Source organism: Sorex araneus, chromosome 6 (assembly GCF_027595985.1).
Source record: "Sorex araneus isolate mSorAra2 chromosome 6, mSorAra2.pri, whole genome shotgun sequence".
Lineage (NCBI taxonomy): Eukaryota > Metazoa > Chordata > Mammalia > Eulipotyphla > Soricidae > Sorex > Sorex araneus.
Window position 1 is genome coordinate 4,143,715 of NC_073307.1, and position 26,189 is coordinate 4,169,903.

The 26,189-nt window shown below is 56.2% G+C and overlaps 1 protein-coding gene across 1 annotated transcript in view; it reads right to left on the minus strand.

Moving 5' to 3' along the window:
- The window catches only part of PAPSS1 (3'-phosphoadenosine 5'-phosphosulfate synthase 1), a 56,646-nt gene that overhangs the window by 1,002 nt on the left and 29,455 nt on the right, over positions 1 to 26,189 (minus strand). The window contains exons 6-11 of the mRNA XM_055142755.1: positions 25,878 to 25,991; positions 23,612 to 23,723; positions 21,392 to 21,597; positions 20,692 to 20,827; positions 16,139 to 16,407; positions 8,275 to 8,504 (exon numbers count right to left, since the gene is read on the minus strand). Coding sequence (XP_054998730.1) covers positions 8,275 to 8,504; positions 16,139 to 16,407; positions 20,692 to 20,827; positions 21,392 to 21,597; positions 23,612 to 23,723; positions 25,878 to 25,991 — 1,067 coding nt within the window. The remainder of the gene's footprint in view (positions 1 to 8,274; positions 8,505 to 16,138; positions 16,408 to 20,691; positions 20,828 to 21,391; positions 21,598 to 23,611; positions 23,724 to 25,877; positions 25,992 to 26,189) is intronic.

Sequence of the window (26,189 nt, forward strand, 5' to 3'; positions counted from 1 at the left end):
AGATGTAAATATCAACTTGGTTTCCGATGGTCACTGAGCAAAAAAAAGAAAACGAAAGTAACCACACTTGGAGAACTCTAGCTTTTTAGAAATGAGCATCATTGTAGTGGACCCTTGTAACTGTAATCCACACAGATCTGCACGCGGCTGTAAGAAATACCATCGACCAACCTGCCGGTGCCTTCCCCCTTCCCCGACGGCGCTGCCAACAGAGGCCGGTCTCACGGGCCCTCAGAGGCTGGGATCCAAGCCAGAGCTACACTTGCAGGCTCGTACTCGCTCACCCAAATCCCCTCCCTACCCCCCAGTAATGATGGCCCAGCACCCCCGATGGGGGCAGCCGGAGCGCACAGCACTGCCGCTCCACGGTTGGATCCACCGTTGAACACGCTGGTCCAGTTGGCCGAGCATCCCCAGGAGCTGCCCCTCAGGATGGGGCTCCCTCCCAGAACACGCGGCCCCCCGCCACACAGGGCCGAGGGCCAGCGCTGTGCCCTGAGGCCGGCACCGGGCCCGGCTGGCCAGAATGCCCAGGCCCGGCCCCCGAGGAATATTTAAAAGATGATGAGCCGCTCCTGGCAGTGTGCAGGGCCGACTGACTGCGCTGAGTCACTCCCGCCGGTGCTGAGGCTTGGGGGGACATCGGGGTGCAGGGGATGGACCCCCCAATGCTGCATACAAGGCAAGTATTATTGCTGGTATTATTGCTGTGCCCCTCCCCCCTCTCCATTTTTTTTAGAAGTAAAAGAAGCTCTGGACTCTACTTGCGAGCCCACGGGAAGCCGCCAGACGAGGGAAAGATCACTGCAGAGAGGATCTTGGGTTTCTACCTGCAAAGCAACGTGGAGGGGGTCGGCCAGTCACACCCAGCACACCCCAGTCTCCGCACACCTGAGGGAGACAGACATGTGTCTGCTGCCTTCCCTGCGTCCCCAAACAGTCATGGCTGATGGAGGCAGTGTCTGTTCTTCACACAGGGCAAGGTGGAGGGGGGTGGGGGGCAGCAACACAGCATGTGGCCGACTCTGGGGTCCTGTGAGGCCAGCACGCCACCCCGGCGGGCACGCGGACCCCATGTGGCTGCACTGACTCGCCGCAGAGGGCCGGGACACTTGGCCCCGTGCTGAGGCCGTTCCTTCTCCCCGCCCATCTGCCGAGTCAGGCCACACGTGGCCGTCAGAGGCCTGGCAGCAGCTGCCCAGGCGCGGAGCTGGGTCAGAGGGCCCTGCCCGCTGCCTTTTGAAGATTCGGATGCAATTAGACCCATTTCCAAAGAATGCTAGCAGGACGATAAGCAGAAACGCAAATGGTTTCTTCCCCCACGGCACTAAAAATAGTGGCAATTTAGAGGCAAGGCTAAGAAAACTATTTTGGGTCTAAATTAACTTGAGAAAGCTTATGTACTGCATAGCTTCACCAAAACGCAGAGTCCTTCGGAATGAGATTTAAAATCGTCTCTTCAAAATCAGTCACTTGTAGCTTTCTGCCAGCAGTAAAAAAAAAAAAAAAAAAAACCCGAACTGGCATATGTGAGAAAAGTTAACAATCATTTTGTTGAAACTAGTGCTCGACTGAAATACATGGAAAACCTCATTATCTAGCATCTGATGAACCCCAACCTGGATTCCTACTGTGTTCCTTCCCGCGCCCTGCTCTGATCAATACAAACGGCGGGAAAGCGACTAGCAGACACAGAAAGAATAAAGTTCCAGGGCTGCCCTTCAATGTCTTTTTAAAACAATTCTAAAGTTGTTTGATTGATTCCGTCCAGCATCTGAACCAACCCCACCACCATTAGCCCTGAAGGCTCTTTACAGACAGTCCCGTTGTCTTCACCCAGGAGGGTCTCGGAACGTATCACCTAGCTCAGGTGGGAAGATGGGTCCCTGCCGCGCGCAAGGGCCAGGCTTCAGATGCTCTATAAAGAACATGACACACAAAATTTGGGGTCTCCGACCTTGCCAGGGGCAGGGGGTCCCCGTGCCTCAGTGGGGGACAGCACATCACTGTCCATCTGCTTCTGGCGGAAGCCTCTTGCTAGCTAACTCCAGAGCAGACCCCGATTCTCAGGAAGCGAATCCCAGGAGCCCCGGGGCCCACCGTGCCTGGGACTCGCCCCCCACTCAGCCTAATACGAGGCGCACAGCAGGCTCCCGCCGCTCCATCCCTGTGGCCGGCCAGGGGTCCAGGGACGCAAGTGTGCGTTCCCGGGCGGGCAGGAAGCAGCAGCCCCCTGCGCCCTAGAACACGGCCAGGCAGAACCAGCGCCGGGAGCCACTGTCGCATCCCATGGGGCACCACTGCCGCAGGAAACGACTGCGTTCCGTGAGCCGCGAGCTCTCCGCTCCCGACTCTGCTCAAACACACGTGCCCTCATTTACCCAGAAACCAGGACTCTGGCGCCCCCACGCCCCAGCCCCAAACAGGAACGGAACAAGCTTCTGAAGTCATGTACAGAAAAAGAAAAACAGCCCGTTTTTGACTTTTTAATAATGAAATAATTTAAGGGACATCGATAAAAGTCTCCGAACAGGCCAGTGTTGCCACAAACCACTGAGGCTTCGCAGCAGAGGTGACTGTGCCCCCAGCGCGGGGACAAGCCCCAGGGGTCAAGGACAAGGTCAAGGGAAAAAAATGCTTGAATCAAGAAACTCTTGATCTTGTTATCGAAAGTCAATCTCCCTCCTACCCCCCACGGCCCCCAAGGGCAGGAGAAAGAAGCACAAGTGAAGAGCAAGACAGGGAGCAACACGCTCCTCACGGAAGCAGCTGCTGGAGGAAGAAGCCAAAAAACGAAACCAAAACAAATTCAGTGTTTTTCAGGAACAGGCGGGTGCCACCTGCCTCAGTTTACCGAAGAGACCGCATTGGGAGGGCAGGCTCTCCAGAACCAGAACCCACACAGGCGCTGTCAGAACCCAGTCACAGCCCAGACTGCCACACACAGAACCGACACGCACACAGCAGAAAGCGGAGAGCGATGGGACTCCAGTGCTCCCTCCATACTACTTCATATGTGTGCTCATACACACACTAGTCCATGCAGAGTTTTGAATGTTTGCTGAAACGAACGAGACAATGTGCCAGATGTTCAGTGAGGCCCTGGCAGACGGGAATACAGGAACTGCTCGAAGTGGCGCGGGTGCAGCCGGGCCCGGCCGGGGCGGAGAGGTGCCGGCCCTCGCTCCAGCGCCAGGGGCCCGCGTCACAAAACGGAACAACTCTCTAGCTTATTCGTCACAGTTTACATAACAGTCATGTTAACGTCCATGGGACACACACACACACACACACACACACACACACACACACACACACAGATCTTTTCTGTAGTCCTCACAAGATGCCTACACACCCCCCGTCCCCGCCACTGTCCCTCCGCCTCTCCCCGTCTGGTCTTCCTCCCCCCTCCCCACCCCCAACACTGTTTCATAGCTGGGGGTCTGTATTCCAATGCCAAGGGTTCGGACCCTCTTTTGAAAAACAATATGCAACGCCTAGAAACTAGAAGAGTCCTTGGGAATTTCAAACCCCTAACCAGGCTCATTAAGAAACCAACCAAAAGACACTTCTGCCGTCGAGCAACAGAAACACTTGTGCATTGCTCTGACCCTTAGAGAGGAAAACAAAGATTTTTTCCACAGAAATATTCTAGTGTGATGATGGGGCTTAGACGTCCTGGAAGAGAGCAGGAAAGTGATAAGAGACTTGAGTGTCGGCACAAAGGCAAAACAAGAAAAATCGGAATTCACGAGTCTTAGTACAGAAAGGGAACACTAGCTTCGGAACCTCAGGCGAGCGTTTCTTAACCTTTTCCTGCTTCTCTACGGCGCCTTTGTCTTACCAGCTTGCCCGCACGTTTCCTGCCCTGGTCGCCAATTGGCAATTTTCACGCGCTGCCCCCTGGAGTCTCCGGGCTCCTGGGTGGGTACGTCCCAGCCTAAACAGCCGTCGCACAAGGCTACTGACAGCAGAACCGTAAGATGCTCTCAAGACCTTTCTCCACGACTCCACACCATGATGCCGAAACAGGATGGCAGTTAATTCTTCAGGTATGACTGGGATTACTAATCAATGGCCCGGGATAGCGAACAACGATCTGAGTGGGCCTCATGTAAGCACCGGAGCCCTGATTTTATTCATTATTTGTCTGTTTGTTTGAGAGCTCTGGGGCCATATCCAAGAGTTGGCCAGACAGTACGAAACTTAAAGAAGCCTCGGGTAGGAGAGCGAGCACAGGGTGCCTTCTCTGGGTGACTCCCCCGATCACCAGCACCAGCTCCACCAGGGGAGGGGGGGGGTCCTGTTACCACTAGCTGGGGACAAAAGGGGGTAGGGAGGGAGGGAAAGAGAAGGAAGAGAGAGGGAGAGGGAGGAAGGGAAGAAGGGAGGGAGGGAGAGAGGAGAAAGAAAGGGAGGGAGGAAGGGAGGGAGAGAGAGAGGGAGGGAGGGATCGAGAGAGACAGAGAGGGGGGAAGAGGAAGGGAGGGGGAGGGAGGGAGGGAGGGAGGGAGAGGAAAGGAGGGAGGGAGAAAGGAGAAAGAAAGGGAGGGAGGAAGGGAGAGAGAGGGAGGGAGGGATAGAGAGAGACAGGGGGGAAGAGGAAGGGAGAGGGAGGGGAAGAGAGGGAGGGAGGAGAGGAAAGGAGGGAGGGAAGGAGAGAGGAGAAAGAGAGGGAGGAAGGGAGGGAGAGAGAGGGAGGGATGGAGAGGAGGGGAAGAGGAAGGGAGAGAGGGAGGGAGAGAGAGGGAGGGAGGGGGAGGAAAGGAGGGAGGGAGGGAGAGAGGAGAAAGAAAGGGAGGGAGGGAGGGAGAGAGAGGGAGGGAGGGAGGGAGGGAGGGAGAAAGAGGGAGGGAGGGATAGAGAGACGGGGGAAGAGGAAGGGAGAGGGAGGGGGAGAGAGGGAGGGAGGGAGAGAGAGGGAGGGATGGAGAGGAGGGGAAAAGGAAGGGAGAGAGGGAGGGAGAGAGGGAGGGAGGGAGAGGAAAGGAGGAAGGGAGGGAGAGAGGAAAAAGAAAGGGAGGGAGGGAGGGAGGGAGGGAGAGAGAGAGGGAGGGAGGGAGGGAGGGAGGGAGGGAGAAAGAGGGAGGGAGGGATAGAGAGACGGGGGAAGAGGAAGGGAGAGGGAGGGGGAGAGAGGGAGGGAGGGAGAGAGAGGGAGGGAGGAAGGGAGGGAGAGAGAGAGGGAGGGAGGGATAGAGAGAGAGACAGGGGGGAAGAGGAAGGGAGAGGGAGGGGGAGAGAGGGAGGGAGGAGAGGAAAGGAGGGAGGAAGGGAGGGAGAGAGAGGGAGGGATGGAGAGGAGGGGAAGAGGAAGGGAGAGAGGGAGGGAGAGAGAGGGAGGGAGGGAGAGGAAAGGAGGGAGGGAGGGAGGGAGGGAGGGAGGGAGGGAGGGAGGGAGGGAGGGAGGGAGGGAGGGAGGGAGGGAGAGAGGAGAAAGAGAGGGAGGGAGGAAGGGAGGAAGAGAGAGACAGAGAGACGGGTGTCTCCATCATCCAATGACAGGAGGCCGCACTCTGGGGGACGGCAGTGCCGCACGCACGCAGGCGCCAGGCAGCCTCCCTCCACCGGCTCCTGCACTATGTCCTCCGGTCAAGTGCTCTTTCAACCATCTGGATCTTAACGTGTATTTTTCTACTCAACTACAGAAGATCTACTGCAGGAAGAAAAATAAAATTACTAAGAGGATCACTGAGTTATCTCTCAAAGTTTGTAACATCTGAGGGAAAGGGCTTTAATCTTTTGGTTTTAGCTCTAAAACTAAATCTCCTTGAGTCACTATTATAGCTAAAATAAACTTAGCTTCCTAAGTGTAAGCAGATGATTTTTAATCATAATTCCTATCAATGATATCTTGCCTGAATCTTCCTGAAGTTTTCTTTTTCTCCCCAAGCCTTGTCTTACACTGGTATTTAATCAAATCAAAAGCTACAGAATCATTAATTACATAAAAGTTGGCATTGAGTAACGTCCATTAATCAAACACAAGACAGCCTCATGTGTACATAATTAATAACTGTGTTTTCTCACTACATCAAAGGCTATCGCCTTTCCACAAAATTTTAATCACCTTCCAACATACTCCCATCAACTTAATTGTATTTGAACAGAAATATGAAAAATTAAAAAAAAAAAAACGAGGCAGTTTTAAAGCTTCCCAAGTTACAATTTATTAAGATTTGGTAACTCAAAAAAAATTCCAAGAAAATGAGCTAGTCATGCAACTAATTCATCGTTGGAAAATCTTATGAGAACTGATGTAATTATTTAGCTTTGGAATGATTAAAAGAGAAACTCAGAGCAATACCGCGCAGATTTAACAAAACATGAAAGTTATCAAGGGCTCCCCAGCCCGTCCGTCAACTACATGCAGATGGGCCAGTCCTGCGTGACTCGGTCAGAGGGGCCTGCACACGGCCCTCGGGAACGGGGCAGATCGACACAGGAAGCAGGGCAGATCCATCAGCGTGGAAGGGCGCCCTGGGCTCGGGGCTCGGCCCAGGCTCTGAGGGACGCGCTGCCCCCCTCTCTGCCCGGTCAGGCCCGAGCGGCCCGTCCAGCGGAAAAGCAGAGAGGCTGATGGGGGGGTGGGAGGCCGAGGCAGCGGGCCAGCCTCCAGCTCTGCGGCTGCCGTTTCCAGGGGTGCGACGCGGGCAAGCCTCAGACCCCCACAGCAGGCCGACCTCTCGTCAACCCCAGGAGGACAGGTCTGAATCAGACGCCCTTTTACTCCCCTTACTACTGAATTTACGTTCTGGGTTTCCATGGCCTTTGGTGGCGTCCGAGTTCAAAGTACGCTGTAACTGCGTGTCTTTGCCCTCAAACTCTTTGATGCCTCTAAGGCAGCCCTTCGGTGGGACAGCGCCCACGACGGCACCCAGGGCTTGCTGGCATCGACACGACACTGCAACATGCGTAGGACTCTAAAGATGCACACACACTCGTGTTCACAAGCACACACGGATGTGCGTATACGCAGCGAGTTGGCCGCCTCAGACCCGGACTTGATACAAGGGTGAAAGGTCCTAGTCTGTCGCAAATTCTCCCCTTGATGTTTTTCAGAATCCACTGGAATCTGGGTCACATTTTGGATTTTCAAAAGAAAATAGAATTCTGGAAAATCCCTGTATTGAATCCATAGCTGGGCCCGGGGAACTGACTGCCTGTGAGGTCTGTCAGTCCGTCTGCTCCCCTCAGTTCTCCCTGGGTTTTAGCGACCATGACACACTCAGAAAAGCTATTGGCACCATCCTCCAAAACTCGTGCTTTCCCCAAAACCGTTTACGCCGGTGGGCTAGAGGACAACTACCCCTTGACTCTACCCTCAATAACGGTCGTTCTTCACACAGCGTCAGCCTGCATCGATGACCTGAGATGACCCTAAGCTTGATATTCCGTTTTCGGATGGGGAGGAGTCGGGAAAGGGTGTTGGGTCGCGCCACAGTGCTCAAGGTCTACTCAGAAATGTCCCACAGTGCTCTGGGGAGCACATGTGGTGCCCGGGACTCCAGCTGGGGTCAGCTGGGTGCACAGCAAGAGCTTTAACCCGACCCGTGAACTATCTCTCTGGCGCCAAATATTCTTTATTTTATTTACTTATTTGGGGGCCTGGGGGTCCTACGGAGTTGTGCTCAGAGATCGCTCCTGGCAAGGCTCGGGACCACCTGGGGACTGAACCAAGGCAAGCTGAGCACCCTACCCGGATGCTCTGATGGGTGGAGAGTTTCTCTTAGCTCTTGTCCTCGGCATCACAGAATGACACAGGACCAGGGTCACGGTCTTCCACAGAGACAAGAGCCCACGGGCATTTAAGTAAAGTCAGAACACAGGGGTCGCCGCCCGCCCTGCTGCCCTTCGGGGCTCTGCCAGTGTGTGCCCTGCTGGCTACTCCTCAATAAACCAAGACGGGGACAGTGCCCGCTGCGGACGGCTGCTGAGGGCAACCGTGATTGGACACCTGCAAGGCAGCAGCGCCTGACACGGCTCCATGGAGACTCAGCGGTCACTAAGCTCGCTCCAGGCCCCTGGGCTTCCACAGGCAACACCAACCGTCCTCGAACCCTTGGCCCCGGAGTTCCTCAAACCCCCAAACTCCATCCTCATCCCGCTCACTCTTGGCATGGCTGGGGAACTCAGCCCCTTGGCCGTAAAGCCTTCCTCTGAAGTGGGTGTCGCAAACCCCGCGCCACCCCTCTGGAGAAGCTCTCCCAGGAGGCCTAGGGGCAGAGCACGGGGCGGGGTGGCCCGGGACGTGGTGGAGAATGTCCCACTTACTGTTCCGAGTCATAGTAGTCCATGCGCTTCTTCTTCTTGTTGTAAGCCGCCACTCGGAAGGGAACGATCTCCAGCGTGATGAGGCCAGGGGCCATGGTCAGCACTTTGGCGCCGTGAGTGGGCTCATAGAGGTCCTTCCCGGTTTCCGGGTGAGGCACGCCAGCCGGATCCCGTCCAACTATGTAAAAATTGGCTCCTGCAACCATCCGCGCCCTACAGTGCCACTGGACCTAGAAGGGAAGCCGGCATGTTAGCGGGCCATGCTCCGGGGAGCCGTCCTGGCCAGCACTGACCGGCGGATACGGACGGCCAGTTCCCAGCAGCAGGAAATGTCCACGAGACGTGCGGCATCCTAGGGAAGCCAGAGCGGGAAAATGCAACCCCTCCCACGACTGCAGAAAACAGAACCAGTCGAAACCAGCAGATGCGGGTGCACGGCAACTTATGGTTTTCACTTCAAAAACGGTGTACACATGATCTGACACAATGATCAGAGATCACTTATGTACCGTTCAAAAATCTCGTCGATGCGAAGTGAAGCTAGTGACTGGTCCTTCGGGGTAAGCAGATGGGCGGGCTCCCAGGGGCTTCCACGGAAAGGGTGAAGCCTGTTTCCTTCAGTCCTGCCGAGTACGGCCAACAAAAGGAATCGCATAGACTTAAATCAATGGCTCTCTACGCGATACAGTGAAATGTCACCCACAATCCAGTTAACTAACACGTCCATCAACCCGGTGGGGTGTGACGACAGATCCCCGCTCCTGGCACACGTCAAGCACACAAGAAGTATTTGGGGGCTGGGGGAGGAGCAGAAGGGGGACAAGAGAGGCTGAGGCCGCCCCAGCTGTGCAGGGACTGACCACACGCAAGGCTGCCCTCTGTACCGCCCCTCTCTGGCCCGGAAGGATTCCTTTCCTTTCCTGGAGTCTGAGGCCACGGGCAGCTGTGTGACGCGTCTTCCCTGACGCACTCCCGTGTATGCTGAGTCCCGGGGGCGTTTCTGCTCCAGACCCACTTGTGATCACCCTCCGTGAACTCTGCAGAGCTGGATGGACACGTCGGCTCTATGTTCTTCCTGGGGTTATTCCTCAACGGGTCCAACAAAACTAGTGGGTGAAAATAATTTAACCCATGTGACTGCTTCAACCCGCTGGCACAGGAAACCCAGATGCCAGGCACCAACCAGCCACAGTGGCTGGTGAGAGAGAGGCAAGGTACTGGTTAGGACCAAACCCTGGTGCATCCAAGCAGTGACAACTGGTGAACACAAACATCAGTCTCACGACAATGCCAGGGTTCCCGGGAGCTCTGCAGGCACCTGGGACAGCACCTGGTCCTCAACCGCGGGCTGCCACCGGCGCCGCTGGCTTCCTCTGGGGAACAGCCCCTGACCGCCCAGCTGCAGCCATGGCGGCGCGGTCAAGGGTTCCGAAGGAGAATCTGTACACCCTGACAAGCAGGCGCGCTGCCGGGAGGAGGGGCGGCTTCCTACCCGGCAGGCTGAGGACAAGAGTGTTTTTACATCTTTATGCCAGTGGCTAGCACATCTGGAACACTCGCGCACACGGAAGACATACAGGAGGACACCTGCACATTTGTCACAGGCCTCTAAGAAACCTGTAAACGGCCGACCTTGCAACCAATGACTTACTTTCTGCTTTATTTAAATCTATGCGACAAGCAACAAATGGCCGTAGTGCTTCTTTTCTGACTATATCATTTGGGGCTGGAGCGACAGCACAGCGGGTAGGGCGTTTGCCTTGCACGCAGCCATCCCGGGTTCGATTCCCAGCATCCCATAGGGTCCCCCGAGCACCGCCAGGAGTCATTCCTGAGTGTAGAGCCAGGAGTAACTGGCTGGATCATGACTGTGCATCGCTGCATGTGACCCAAAAATTAAAAACAACAAACAAACAAAAACTGACTATATCATTTAATTCGTACTTGTCAGACACTGCTTTTGGCCTAACAACTCTTGGCCCCATCTCGGTAAGCATGGAAGACAGAAACCTCCTTCCAGGGGACGAAGATGCCCTTGTGTCCTTTGTCACAGACAGATAATACAGGCCTTGAGAAAAAGGCTGGCACTTTGTTCTGAGAGTGACTGCTGCTGGAAAACGGACTCCAGCAGAATTCTCACTTTGATTTCTCTAACACAGAATTCTTGCATTTTTCTGTTCCTGGGGAGGGGGGGAATGGTGCTGTGGGGAGAGCTAGCACCCGGCTTCAGGGCTAGAGCAATAGTCCTGCAGGGAGGGCATCTGCCTTGCACATGGCCTACCCAGGTCCAATCCCCAGCACCACATATGGTCCCCCGAGCACCATCAGGCGTGATCCCTGAGTGCAGAGCCAGGAGTAAGCCCTCAGCACCGCTGGGTGTGACCCCCATACTCCCCCCGCCCCCAAAAAAGGTGTATGTCCTGCACATGGTCAACCCTGGCTCAAATCCTGGCACCACACACCCTGCGCATCACTGGTACCCGAGGCCCCGAGCACTGCGGGGAGCACTGTAGCAGGGGCCGGCTGGGCAGCTCTGCATGTCCGCCCCAGTCCTGGCACTGAGCCTGCATCCACGATGACCAAGAACAACCCAGTGGGGCCCTCAAGCCCCCTGGTTATGGTTTAGGAGCCCCAGATCAATCAATAAAAGTTGTTGCTGCTGCGTTTTTCTCTTAAATATTAAGCCGCGGGGCCTGGGCAGCTGTACAACAGGCCGGGTACTTGCCTTTCAGGCAGCAGACCCAGGTTCGATCCCCAGCACCCCATACGGCCCCCCGAGACTGCCAAGAGTGACCCTGAGCCAGGACTCAGGCCTGAGCACCACGAGGTGTGGCCCAAAAACAAAACAAGGAACGTTCAGCCATTGCTGCGAGTTCGCACTGCTCTTGGGGAGTGATCTGCACACCCTCTGGATCCCTCGTGCTCCCTCCCCCTCCTCCCCGCCCCTCTGCTTCTAAGGTTCCTGCCCATCACCGAGTTCCAGCACACTGACCCCTTAATGTGCCTGAGGAACTGTCTTCGCCCCCACCCTCCGACGTCACTAGCTGGTAGGTTGATGGATTTCACCAATTTCAGAACATTTTCAACCATCATTTAAAAAATTTTTTTTGCTGTCTTTACTCTTCATACTTTCCCATTCCTTTCCCCTTGAATAACTCCAACTGTGTGTATGCTAGATGACTTGAACATCATCCATAAGTTACTGAGGTTTGGCTCATTTTTTCACCTCTACTTTTGTTCAAATAAATTCTATTGATCTTTTATTCAATTCACTGATCTTTTCTGCCAGCTCTAGTCAGCTTTTAAGTTAATCCAGTACATGTTTTCATTTCACATGTTTATTTTTTTGGTCCTTGGGTTTCCAGTTAACTCTTTAATTTCCAGTTTTTGAGATTTCCCCGTCCAAAAGAACCATACTGGGGGCGGAGAGGCAGTACAGTACTTAGGACGTTTGCCCTGCACATGGCTGACCCGGGTTCAATCCCCCGAACTCCATATAGTCCCAGGAGCACCACCAAGAGTGATCCCTGACCATACGTGGCTGTGACCCAACACAAAAAGCAGAAGAACCGTATTTTTTTATCAGGTAGCTTTAACTCACACCGGCATCATCTCATAACATCGGTTATGCTTCTAAGGATAATCTGTTTTTTTTTTTCCTTTTTCATTTTCTTTTTTTTGGGCCACACCCAGCAATGCTCAGGGGTTACTCTTGGCTCTGCACTCAGGAATTACTCCTGGCGGTGCTCAGGGGACCCTATGGGATGCCGGGATTCAAACCCGGATCGGTCAAGTGTGATGCAAACGCCCAATCCGATGTGTTCCAGCCCCTCTAAGGACAATCTTCCTTTTGGATTATAACTCACATTTTCCCGCCTCTCCAGTCTCCCCTCCATGATCCAGCCGGGCCACCGGAGGGAGCTGTCCCTGTGCGTGTCCCAGCCGGAGTCCTGTCTGCCGGGTCACCTGGCCGCCAGCAGAGAACCCGGCTGAGCGCGGGGCACCCCTGTGTTTCCCGTCTCCCCGGGGCTGTGGCCTGTTTGCCAAAGCTTCTGAACCGGTGTTTCACAGACTCGGTCAACTGCTTTCAACATGAGCGTCGCCCGGGTAGACCAATAAGGTTCCAGGAGCAGAGGGAAGCGCCCAGAGACGGAGGCGCATCACAGGGGCCTTTCCCCGCCTGGCCCCAGGAAGGGGCATCAGAGCAGAAAAGAAAGCGCCGGCTCCCGCTAAACTCGGGGGAAAGGGCACGGATCACCTAACTGTGGAGAAACCGGACACAAACAACGTCTGGCCTGACGCTGCTCCGTCCAAACCAGCGAGTAGGGTGAGCCGGAGCCTACGTGGAAGTCAGCGGGGAAAGGACGTCGCCTGAGACAGCATCCTGAGCACACACCAGGTCTGATCGATCAACCGTGTCTCAACTAGGGAGTCCAGTTCCCGAGACACGCAGAGCCAAGCCATAAGGAGCCCAGAAACTCCTTTCCAAATATATCAGTAGATTCTGAATGTTTGTGTGGTACAGTCGCACAACTGTGTATTGGAAATTTTAAAGCCAGGAGTACAAGGAAAGGAAAAAGGGGAGGGGAGGGGAGGGGAGGGGAGGGGAGGGGAGGGTTAGTTATTGCGTGATAAGAGTACACTGTTTAAGATGTACAATACCCTGCAAAATGACTAGCGCAGTAAGTTCAGTTAAAACACTCATCTGAGTTCCAAAAACCAGTTATCTTTGCTCATTTTTTGGCAATGACTGGTCAAAACTGGCACAAAATTATTTTGGCTTTTATTGATGCCATTTTGTGTGAAAAATCATTCATTATCTATAAAAATACCAACGAAGGTCCTTCATGTCTCAGGTCCTCCAGAAGAAAACAACCCCCAGAGAGTCTGGATGAGACTGTGACCCGAGGCCACAGCACCTCAGCACAACGGGGGGTGGGGGGGAGGGGAATATGACATCAGCTATGGGGCGACGCCTCATGGACGGAGCCATGGAAAAGAAAGGAGAAAGAGGGAAAGAGGGAGGGAGGGAAGGAAAGGGGAGGGGAATAAAGACAACACTTTTGAAGACTGCAAAGAAAGTCAGAGTTACAGGTAAGACCCGCTCAGGAGAGACGGCTGACCAAGTGGGGGGAGGGGCGCTTTGCCTCACACCTGGCTGACTCAGGGTTGGTCTGTGGCACCGAATACAGTCTCTAGCCTGCCAAGAGTGACCCCTGAGCACAGAGTGAGGGGTAAGCCCTGAGCACTGTTGGGTGAGACCCAAAATCAAAAAAGAAAAAAAAGACTCTGGAGTCAGTGCTCTATGAATCCTGAAATTCAACTCAGTCTCAACCTGAGAGGTTTCTCGGTGCGCTCTCTCCTCTCTCCTCTCCTCTCTCTCCTCTCCCCTCTCTTCTCCCCTTCCTCCCCTCTCGCCTCTCCTCTCAACTATCGTCTCTCCTCCTCTCTCTTCTCTCCTCACCTTACCTCTCTCCTCTTCTCTGCTCCTCTCTTCTCACCTCTCCTCTCTACTCACCTCTCCCCTCCTCACCTCACCTCTCCTCTCTCTTCTCTTCTCTCCTCACCTCACTTCTCTCATCTCTCACCTCTTTTCTCTCCTCTGAACTTCCCTCTCTCCCCTCTCCCTCTCTACTCCCCTCCCCTCCCCTCTCCATCCTCTCCTCTCCTCTCCTCCCATTTCTCTCCTTTCTCTCCTCACTCCTCTCTCTCCTCTCCCAATAAAATTATTTTACTTCAAAATATTCTTTAAAAAAAACCCCAAAACCCTTTTGCCTACACAGCCCGTGGGCACAGGCAACCCCCTGCGGGCAGGGGGCGAGTGACCTGCCTCCCGTGAGTCCACCCACGGCCCCCCCATTCCGAAAACGGAACTGAAGCATCAACCCCTGATGTCCTTAAGGCCGGGACATCGGGGCCCTCCTGCCGGTAACCAGCAGGCCCGACAGCTGCTCCCTGCTCTGAAGGGATCTGTCTGGGCCGAATCTGGTCCTAATGCCTTCTAAATGACCCACAGAAAATGATTAAAGGAAGGCTCACTGTTTTGGTTTTATTATTATTAGTTGGCACATAAGCCTCGCTGGCAGCCGTTCTCCTGATGTCACTGGAAAAGCTACAACCACAAGTGCCTTTTTAATCACAGAAAGATCCTTCACTTCAGGCCGTGGACAGCCAGGTCCGTCGCGCACAGGCGAGGCGCGGGGGCAGGAGAAACGGGTGGGCATCCCGAGCTGCGCCTGCAACGGTTCCCACCCGGCCCACTCACCGCCACCGCCACGGAGGCCGGCTAGCCCTGACCTGTGAGCCAGACAGAAGACGGGACGGCCGAGGAGGGCGGGTTCGCCAGCCCCGTGAAGATGTGCCGGCTCCACCCCAGGGGAGAGTCGAACGCTTGGATTTCTTCTGAAACTGTTTTCCCTCAAAAGAGGCCTCATGTGGTTGGAGGGATGGTTCGGGATGGGGGATGTGTGCTGACAGCAGGTAAAGGACCAGACGTGAGGGCCTCGCAGGATCTGTATTGCAGACCATAATCCCCAAAGGAGAGAGAGAGTGTGGGGGAAACTGTCTGCCATGGGGGCAGGGGGAGGGCTGGAAACGGGGGAGGGGACTGGGGACACTGGTGGTGGGGAATGGGCACTGGTGGAGGGATGGGTGTTCGGTCATTGTATGACTGAAACTCAAACATGAAAGTTTTGTAACTGTGTCTCACAGTGATTCAATTAAAAAAAAAAGAGAGACACTGTAGCTAAATTATTTAGATCCCTTGGAAAAGGGTTTGTCTCCCAGGGAAATCCAAGTCAATTCAAACGGGGATGAAAAAGAGCAAAAAGAGCAGAGTCGGAGCCCACGTTCTGTCCTTTATCTTCCAAAGGACACAAGAAGCTGCCTGGGAACTTCCCACACCCCCAGTTTCAGGCCCCTCACGGACTGACTCCCTCACCCGACAAAACAGCTTTTAAAGCCCACCCGCCTCCAAGCGGAAAGCCTAGCGGAGCCCTTTCCTTTTTACGGGGTCATAAATTTGGCCGCTAGACCGAGCTCCAGCGCAGCGCCATCTGCAGCAGAGAGAGATTCTCCTCCAGCACTGCACGCCAGCCGTCACCGTCACCGTCACCGCGCAGAGAAGCCTCCCGGTGCTGCCTTTCCGCCACCCACACACCCGTGGCCAACGCAAGCTCCAGCAGGAGCAAAGTCCAGACTCCTCTGGGCCTTGGGAAGAGAGCGGGGGGGCGTGGCAGGGGACGAGCGGCCCTTAGGGGGGTGGGGGAGGGGGAGCGGAGGGGGCTTCTCCTGCCCAGCCGTGTCCCAACCGACCTGCAGGGACAGTCCCTCCCTTCCCAGGACCAAGAAGCACAGGAAGAGCGTCAGAGCGGACGGCGCAGACGGGCTCGGGCCAAGCCCAGCCGGGGACAGAGACACAACCCCACCCAGGTAAGGGGGCGGCTCAGACAGAACCCCAACGAGAGAGGCTGGGGTGCACAGGGTGTGGGCCCCACCCCTCACGGCCCTGCAGGCGCAAGAAAAGCTTTGAGCTTCCCCGCCCCAGCAAGCAAGGACACCGGGGCAGGCGTCTGCGGGGGGCCGGCTCCAGAGTGACCTTCCCACAGCGACCGGAGCCCAGCCCGTCCCGTTCCGGAGCCTCCGGGCTCTGCTCTCGCCCCCTCCCTGCACCGGGGGCCCCTCCCCACCGCACACCCACGACATGCTTCTCTCCTGCCCCGCTGCCCCGTGAAGCCTGGCCTCGGCCCACCAGCCCAGAAGGAGCCTAGAGCACGTGGGGGGCCACGGGGGGCCGGTTTCCCTGCCGTCCCCACCACGAAACCTCTCCCACGCCCCCCGAACACGAGCCCGCGCGGGGGCCTACCTCGGTGGGCCCGGCGTACATCATGGGGGACGGGAAGATGGCCACCACGGTCGAGTCGGGGTCCAGGACGCCCTCGTCCAGCACGGCCGCGTGCTGCTTCATGCGCCACAGCAAGGGGACGTCGTCGTCCTTGGTCCAGCCCCCGAGCGGGTGCAGCAGCAGCACGGGCCGCCGGTAGCCGCGCTCCAGGAGCCGCCGCTGCGTGTCCTGCATGAGCAGCGCGTGCCCGTTGTGCACCGGGTTGCGGAGCTGGAAGGCGAACACGGCGTCTGCGAAGAGAAGGCCTCGGTCGGGCTCAGGGCCGAGGGCGCCCCCCGCAAGAGCGAGCCCGGAGCTGAGCCGACTAGGAAGCAAGGCACCTGCCTTGCACTGCCATCCCGGGTTCAGGCCCCAGCACCCCACCCCGTCTCCCGAGCGTCACCAGGGTGACCCCTGAGCACAGAGCCAGGAGTAAGCGCTGAGCACCACCCCGTGTGGCCCAAAATCCAAGAGGGGGAAAAAAAAGAAATTTCCCACCATGACAACTATGTTTCTGTGTGGGTGTTCTTGGGGGGGGCCCGGGTGGGGGCGGGGGGGACTCCTCCTCTCAGTGACACCGGGTCAACCAGGCAAGACGGGTCAACGCTGGAGGCCGACACCGGGGGAGACTCAGGCCCGGCAGGCTGAGCCCGGCCCAGGAGCCCCCCCTCCAGGGCCCATGGCTCGCTCAGAGCCCCCCCGCTCCAGGGCCCACGGCTCTCGCAGCTCTTCAGGTCACAGACCAGCCTCGGCGCGCCCACCCCCTCCCAGGCTCATGCCCACCGAATGGAGGCAACGGGGGCAGGCAGAGCAGCCAGAGTGAAGCTGTCGGGCCTCGCCGGGGCACGGGCAGCTGAGCAGACACACCCCGGGCCCGCCGCTGTTGCCCAGCAAGAGCCTGCGGCAAGGTCAGGCCGCAGACGGCGGCTCACGCACCTTCGACAGGCGCAAGCACGTGGCCAGGGGCACTGCAGGGGCGGACACGGCGGCAGAGAGCGCCGGTCTGGCCGACACAGGCTCCTGAGGGTCAGGGCCCGGGCGAGGCTCCGACGAGGGGGCTCGGGGGAGCCTGAACGCCGTGTTCAGAGGGTCCGAACGAGCTCCCAGGAAACCAGCCTGGACGCGGGGACCAGGGGACAAGAAGATGACAGAGAGGAGCCGCCGGACTCCTACAGGAAGGAGAACCAGCACCCGGCACCCACACCCCGCCGAGCGGGGCCCGCTGGGAGACAGGCCACCGAGCGAGGTCCCCGAGGGTGACGCACAGACCTGCCCCTTCGGACCGCAGAGCCCCCTGCGCCCCCCTCCTGGGCAACCAGCCTCCCCCAGCCTCTCACGCTCCTCGGCCCCCGGCCCCTTCCTTGGCAAAGCCACGCCCAGGAAACGCTGCTGAGCTGGGCCGGGGACACCCCACACTGCCCGGGACGGCTCCTGCCGGGTCTGTTTTCACTGACTCTCACCCGTTCTCCCCGGGCGTGTCTGTGTGTGAGGGAGGCTGGTGTCTGGCTCCCAGACACGTTAAACAACGCTGAGGTCCTCACTGCTTTAGGTAAGCCGGGGAAGTCAGAAACTGGGCGACACCCTGGCTCATAGAGGAGTATAAAGGAAACGTACTGTTGAAGTCTCGAGTGAGGAAGGAGCGTTCCCCTGACAAGACCCCTCTCCACGGTGCCAATTTCCCAATGTGAATTCCAGCTATGAATTCAAATCTTGGCAAAAAATGAAAGTAAGCGAAGTGGTCTCCACAAGTGCTCCAGTCCACGTGCTTGCTCCAAGAAAAAGGTAAATCCACACACCTTCAGATGCCGTCAAATGGTTCTGGATTCAAACTAAAGATCGAACCAAAGTGTCTTTGATAATTTAAGCCCTGAATAAGAAATCTCAATACGAAGGACTCCAGGGCTGGGTCAGAAACTCAAGCACGATAAGCTCCTCTGGGCGCCCAAGGACACAGGCAAACGTCGGGGCTTTGGGTTCAGGCAACGTGGATGCAGAGATGGTGCCCAGCCCAGATGTCACTGACGATGGTGTCACAGCCAGTTGTTCCTTTACAAACAGTGACGTGGGGCAGGGAGACTTTGAAAGGGCTGGAGCACACCTCTACACACAGTGGCCCTGGGCTCAGTGCCGCAACCTCAGGGTCCCTGAGAACCAAGGGGAGCACTCCTGAGCAGGCTGGGAGCAGCCCCAAGCACCAAAGGAAGTGGCACCGGGATAAACATAACAGCCTTCACAGGCGCCCAACTCTTCTCAGCCACAGAGCAACTTTGGACACAGAAAAGCTGAAAAAAGCAAAAAGGCAACACCGTATCTCAGGGCATACTTGGTGCTGTAAAGGGTGAATTTAATGTCCAACATGATTATGAATTCCTGGGCTGTTCACAAAGCCCTGCCAGACGCCAGGAACGGGTTCGACAGGATACTTTGAATCCGAGAGTGAGAAAAAGTGCTGAGGACACCGTGTAACCACATCACCTGTCATACCCACATGTGGAACAGTCCTGCTGAGAGACCCCCGTGACAGTCCCGCTGACTGACCCTGTGATAGTCCCGCTGAGAGACCCCTGTGACAGTCCCGCTGACTGACCCCCGTGACAGTCCCGCTGACTGACCCCCGTGACAGTCCCGCTGACTGACCCCCGTGACAGTCCCGCTGACTGACCCCGTGACAGTCCCGCTGACTGACCCGTGACAGTCCCGCTGAGCGACCCCTGTGACAGTCCCGCTGACTGACCCCTGACAGTCCCGCTGACTGACCCCTGTGACAGTCCCGCTGAGCGACCCCTGTGACAGTCCCGCTGACTGACCCCTGTGACAGTCCCGCTGACTGACCCCTGTGACAGTCCCGCTGAGCGACCCCTGTGACAGTCCCGCTGACTGACCCCTGTGACAGTCTCGCTGACTGACCCCTGTGACAGTCCCGCTGACTGACCCCTGTGACAGTCCCGCTGAATGACCCCCGGGACAGTCCCGCTGACTGACCCCTGTGACAGTCCCGCTGACTGACCCTGTGATTGCCCCACTGACTGACCCTGTGACACAGCCCCACTGACTGACCCTGTGACACAGCCCCACTGACTGACCCTAGGAGTCCCGCTGACTGACCCTAGGAGTCCCGCTGAAAGCCTCCCACCCTGGCGTACTGTAGACTTAGGGTTACAAACAGCACCTGTGCCCTCTCTCCCCACTGCCCCAGTCACCTGAGTCCTGGAACCGGGAATCACGCTGGACGCCTGCTGGCCACCCTCTGCTACTACTGAGTGCTCTCCCTCTGACACCGCCAGCGCCAGCTCCTGTCTCTGGCCCGGGGACCCTTGGCACGGGCACAGTCTAGACAAAGGAAGCGCAGGATGCACCTGGGGAGCGAATATCAAACCGCGACTACCCTGCGCTCTGGCACTACCTGCAGTGAATACTCCCTTCAGACGAGCCATCCTGGGGCACGAAGGAGAAAGCGGGTGTGAAGGGACTTGTCACGCGTGCAGCTAACCCGGTCCTGGCACCCCATAGAGTACCCTGAGCACAAAGCTAGGGGTGATCCCTGAGTACCAAGCCGGGAGTGATCTCTGAGCACTATGGGGTGTGGCCCCAAAACCCAAATCCCCCGATTAAAAGACATCCTGAGATCAAATGCACACAGAGGTGCGCGCACTCTTCAAATAACTTCTTTCCGAGTTCCATTCACTTTTCACATCTAAGCTTTAAAATAGACACAAGGAGGGGGCTGGAGCAATAGCACAGTGGGGAGGGCGTTTGCCTTGCACGCGGCCAACCCGGGTTCAAATCCCAGCATCCCATATGGTCCCCTGAGCACCGCCAGGAGTGATTCCTGAGTGCAGAGCCAGGAATGACCCTTGTGCATCGCCGGGTGTGACCCAAAAAGCAAAAAAAAATAAAATAAAATAAAATAGACACAAGGAAAGATCAATCTATTAAAGAGTCATCGTCCACAGTGCTCAGAGTAACGCTGGATCCAATCACACCGACAGCGGGCGGAAGGACGGTCAGTGGAGCAAGTGAAGGCAGGATGGCCAGGGCTGACCCCGGGAACATGTGTCCCCAGGCACCTCCAGGACAGGCATCGCGCACGGAGCCAGCAGCGGACCCCGGCAACCCCCAGCTGTGGCCCCAAATCAGAGCAAACAAAAACAAACGGCCTCCACATAACCCAACTACACAGGTTGCCTTAGAGCGACTTTCCCCTCAGAGGCCCCGGCTACACACCTCCCTCGGCATTCTCTGCGCCATCTTAGTCGAGGCAGAGGCGGGTGGGGAGGGGGGAGCAGAGCAGCGGTACTTTCCCGCCAAGCAGAGCTTCACGTCACTCCCAATTACAGAGGCCGGTCAGCATCTGGGTCGGAGCAACAGCACGGTGGGGAGGGCGTCTGCCTTTGCGTGGCCAACCCAGGGTTTGATCCCCAGGACCATGCACAGGCCCCCAGGCACTGCCAGGTGTAATTCCCAAGTGCAGAGCCCCGAGCAACCCCTGAGCACTGCCGGGCGTGGCCCCCAAACACGCAAAGCCCACATCTTACCAGCATTCATGTCCTTAAACTTCTGCTTCAGCTCCGTGGGGGTGAGGCGGTACTGGTCCAGACCGTCGTTCCAGTAAATCCGGTCCAAGACCTGAAGGTCTCCCCCAATCAGCCAGTCGCCTTGCTCCATGACCATCTAGGGGGGGAGAAGAAAACATCGCGAGCCCCGCCCCGGAGGACCGCGGGCCTCCCTTTCCTGCGGGCTCAGGACAGCGGGACACGACTTTCACCCACGGGTGGAGCAGCCCTCGACTCGGCTTCTCCTTCTCCACGCAGCGACACGCCTCTCCCATTCACACACACACACACACACACACACACACATACGCACGCACGCACGCACGCACGCACACACGCACGCACGCACGCACAACGCCAGCGTCAACTCGTGAAGCAACACACACATTCTCTCATTCCTTGGACGTGAGTTACCCAAAAAAATGTGTCGCCCCGGGCACGGTCCCTGCCCCGAGCACCCGTCGGACACGGGCACTTCCCGAACGCCTCCCGGCCCCTCCAGCTCCTGTCCCGTATCTGGGGGACCCTCCTTCCGGGCGCTCACACTGGCCTGGATGCTGCAGCCCCTCGCTAGCAGATCTGCCCCCACCCCGCCCCGGAGACGACATGCTTCGGACTGATCATCACACGGCTGCACACCGCCCCACGTCCCCGCGCCAAGACCGGCCCAGCCCGAGGAGACCTTGATGTAGGGGTGACTCTTGCAGGTGGTGCCCCACTGCCGGGCGCAGCGCTCCTCCTTCCGGTGCTCGAAGAACTCTGGGTTGCGGAGAATGGCCACACGGCGGCCTTCGTAGACCAGCGCGAAGGCCGTGCAGCCGTCCAGACGCTCTTTGTCTTCACAGGTGGCCGTGAGGACGATGGGCACCGACAGGTTAATGACGCCCCCTGCGAGGCACGGAGGGAAGCATGGCATGGCCGGAGCACTCTCCACCGAGCACCTCCCTGCAGAGGGCAGGCAGGCAGGCCCGCACCACGCACACAGGGGCCGCCGGGTGGGTACCCCGCTGGGAAAATCTCGGGGACAGCCCCAGGGGAGAACGGCACGATTACAGGGGGTCAACACTCGGCTGTCAGACTTGTCACCGAATCTCTTTGAGTAGGAAAAGAGGAATGAAGGAAGCCGTTTGACAAGAAATAGTCAGCTGGTTAAAACCTAGCAGCCCCCAAACAGACGCACCCCTCCACCAGATGAGGGCGGCGAGAGAGACGCCCAGGGACGGGGGGCGGAAACTGAAACCCTTACTGGAAACTGGATTTCCATTTCTGGAGGACAGATGGCAGAGAAAGCTCCGGTACAGTCAATCCTACAGATACAGAGGGTCCGACCAGCCCCCAAAGTGCTACGAAGTCGTGCTGGAAATGAAGGAATCTTTGGCTCTCCTCAAATCTGGGAAACAAAAACCCCAGAAAGGTCTTTTGTTCCTTAATGTCGTCTTGGTTCTTCCTCAGATGGGACCAAGGTCGAGACCACAGGGGGAGCAAACAGCCCCCACTTACCAAGACCCAGGGGTCCTTTCTCAGTTTTTATCTTTTGGGCTCAAAGTTCTCAGGTTTTTGTAAGCTGTGAACTCAGTGTTCACAGGTTGCAAAAACAAAATGCAGGGATTAAGGTGCCTGGAGCTCATCTGATCCTGGCACCAAATTTGGTCCTGTGAGTGCCACCAGGAGTGATCCCTGAATAGTCACAAGCAACGCTGAGCACTGCTGGGTGTGGCCCCCCCAGCCCCCGAAAGACTAACTAAAAATGCTAATTCCTGTGTGGGTCTTAGTTATATATCAAATAAAAAGATGTGTTGTCTTTTTTAAAATGAGATTGTAGTATGTCTTTACCGGACCTAACATGCCGATAGAAATCGATGGTGTTTGGCTGCTTTAACTATCGGGTCTAGTTTAAGAGCAAAAGTTAATGGGAAGATTGGCACCAAACCCAACCAAATCATTTTGAAGCAGGAAATCCAAGGAGCAATGACTAACAGTTCCAAGGAAGAAAGTAAAAAAAGCAGTATCTAACCCTGATGCTCCTGTGATAAAAATTTCCAGAGGAGAAAGATGAGAGATTCACTCTGCATGTGAAAGTCATCGCCTCTCAGCCAGTTGGCTAAGACCAAGGGCAGCATCTGGGAACACCAGGGCATCTGTAGGAGGAGGTGACTTTAAAAAGGAGAGAAGGAGAGAAAGAGAGAGAGAGAGAGAGAGAGAGAGAGAGAGAGAGAGAGAGAGAGAGAGAGAGAGCAGAAAAGCACCTGCCACAGAGGCAGGCAGGGGTTCGGAGGCGGGGGGGTGGGAGGGAAACTGGGGTCACTGCAGCTGGGAAATGTGCACTGGTGGAGGGACGGGTATTGGAACTGGATGACTGAAACCCAATCACGAACAGCCTTGTAATGGTCTCTCTCATGGTGATTCCATTACAAAAATGATTCCTTAAGCATGTTTTAACGTAGCAAACTAAACTCTCCAGCAAGCACACAGAATTCGAGGGAGCGGAAAGCCTTCACATCATCCTGAACACCATCTGAGTCGGCAATTAGGTTTGTTTCTCAGAAGCCACGGAAGAGCACCCTCAGGCCCGGCTGTCAGGCTCCTCGACACGGGCCACACCCCCAGGCGGGACGGCGAGTGCAGAGCAAACCTGGACTTTTCTAGAGGCTTCCAAGGAGACGAGACGAATGTGGCCTCAGGGAACTATTTGTTTTTTAAACCCATTTTCAACCCTGATCCCTAGATTCTCCTTCCCTGCCCCCCCTTGCCATGAACCACAACCCAGGAAACAAAGAAATGGGGAAAAGATCTCACGGTTCGCTCCCCATGCACAGGACGGGGTTTCGTTCCTGCACGGGACACCCTCAGGACAGGGGTTCTAGCCCACACACCACGAGTTACCGCAAGCAGCAGGTCTTACCGTCCAGGAGACAATCGAAATGAAGGCACTGCAAGTACTCCCGCTCCCTCATGAAGCCACTCAGCGGGGTGGCCCAACCTTCGGCCAGGACCTGGACCCACTGCATGTCCACCTGGGGCACGGGCGAGAAAGGGCGACACTCCACACCTGCCCTCCCCGGGGAAGGGCGACACCCCACACCTGCCCTCCCCAGGGAAGGGCGACACCCCACACCTGCCCTCCCCGGGGAAAGCAGCAATGCAGCAATGCGAAAACATGGAAACAAAAACCTCCCAGAATGCCCAGGGCTCAGGGGCCTCGAGTGAGGCGTGGGGTTACTGGACAAACGCACTGTCCTCCTCCCGTACTGGAGCAGGGTTCGAAGCAGCTCTCAGAAAGGGCTGCTCTGACAGTGGTTCTGACTTCAAAACCTGAGACCTGAAAACCTTCCTGAAATGAAGATCGTGCCACAACCGCAAGCTGAGGTGGTGATGGGTTTGTGTTTCCAGCAGAGACAATACACCGCGGTGACGGATGCCCTCAATCAAAGCAACGGGTACGTGGGAATATTTACGGGAAAAGTCATCGATGACACAGGTACACTCCCTTCAACTAAGGTGATGTGCCTTAGTTATTGTCTTTTGGGGTCACACCCAGGGGTGCTCAGGGCTTACTCCTGGCTCGGAGCCCAGGGATCCCTCCTGGGGGCTCAGGGACCACGAGGGTCAGCCCTGTGCAAAGCAAGTACACGAGTGCTGTACTATAGCTCCAGGACCCCTGAGTTCCTTCTCGTACCTTTGATGTGGATCAATGTGGATCAAGGCACAGAGAAATTATAGATCCAAACAATTATCATTCTCTGGTGAGAAAAGGCGGGGTACCCGGTCACGGGTAAGCAGGCACTTTTACCTCCCCTCTTACTCCCAAAGTTTGTGGCCAGTGTACCCGGAGAAAGCCAGCAGCCTCGGAATCCCCTCCTTAAAGTCACGGGGAAAATTATGTTCACACACCACATTCATTTCAAACTATCCTCTTATTTATTCTTTCTAGATTTTTTAAAAATTTTTTCTCGTGGTGCTGAGGCTAGAACCTGGGGCCTCATACACGTGAGGCGAATGCTCTGCCCGTGAGCTACTCACAGCTCATTCAATCCTTCCAACCCGAGACCTGTCTCCACTGGGATCTGTTAGGTCTGCGGTGGACAGAACGTGTGCGCCCCCTCAGATTCTGATCGTGCTTGGCTGTGCTGACGGGGTTTGTCGGGAGGTGAGGAAGGCTGGGAGAGGTCACGAGAGTGAGCATCCTCAGAGGAGGCCCCAGCACTCTGGATACACCCTGGGAGGACACAGTGATCAGATCACAGTGACCAGACCACCAGCTCCGCCATCTCGAGCAGAACTGTGAGGAAGGTTAGGGCACATTTATGTTATATATGTCTGTGTGTGCATATATATATGTATATATGTGTGTGTGTATATATAAGTATATATATGGATATATATGGGCTGGAACAATAGCACAATGGGTAGGGCATTTGCCTTGCATGTGACCAACCCGGGTTTGATTCCTCCGCCCCTCTCAGAGAGCCCAGCAAGCTACTGAGAGTATCTCGCTCGCACATCAGAGCCTGGCAAGCTCCTTGTGGCATATTCAATACGCCAAAAACAGTAACAAGTCTCACAATGGACACGTTACTGGTGCCTGCTTGAGCAAAATCGATGAATGACAACGCTACAGTGCTATATGCATGCAATTTTTTTTAATGTCATGGAAGGGACAAATAACTGCACTGAAAATGTCCGCATCTTTCTGCAATGTAGGATCTGACCACCGTGGATCCCAAACATTGGTTCGTGTGTGTGCGCGCACGCATGTGTACATGAGTATATTGTATGTATACGTGTGATGTGTATGTGACATGCACACAAATGAATGTGACATATGTGTATATACGTGCAGTACGCCTACAGGCACACAGTATGCAGTAACTGAGTGGCACATACGTGGTCTGTGGTTTGTGTGTTGCAATATGCGTATATGCGGTACGTATCCATGACACGTGCAGCTGTGTTCTTAGCTGGACTCTTTCCAACCCCCCCTTTCCCAGGGACGCCCACGTCTTGGCTCTGATCAAAGACCATCGCACCAAGTGCATCGGCTAATCTCTCCTTACGGGGGTCTGGACAGCTCTGCCTCTAAACCGGGAGCCTGGGGCGCGCTGTCTGTCCCTCTCCTTCCCCCCGGGGTGGCGCTGACCCCCTGGGAGGAGGAGCCGGGAAGCACTTACTTTATTAATGTTCAGCGCCGGTAAGGTCTCTGCGTCTGTCTTTGCCAAGTGAAGTTTGTTTTCTGGCACATACAGTTCCTTGACTTCGTAAGAGGCATCCACGGGCACAATATCCTAGACAACAAGAACAACTGGGGGTGAGCTCAGCCTACAGTGCTCCACCACCGTGAGACACTAATAAGGAAACCCACGCGGGTCCTGAGGGGCCAGAGAAACAGAGCGTGCAGCAGAGGACGAGGCCCCTGAGCACCACCAGACGGGGCCCCCGAGCAGTGATGGGACCATCCCCAGGGACGCCAGGTGGGAAGCAGA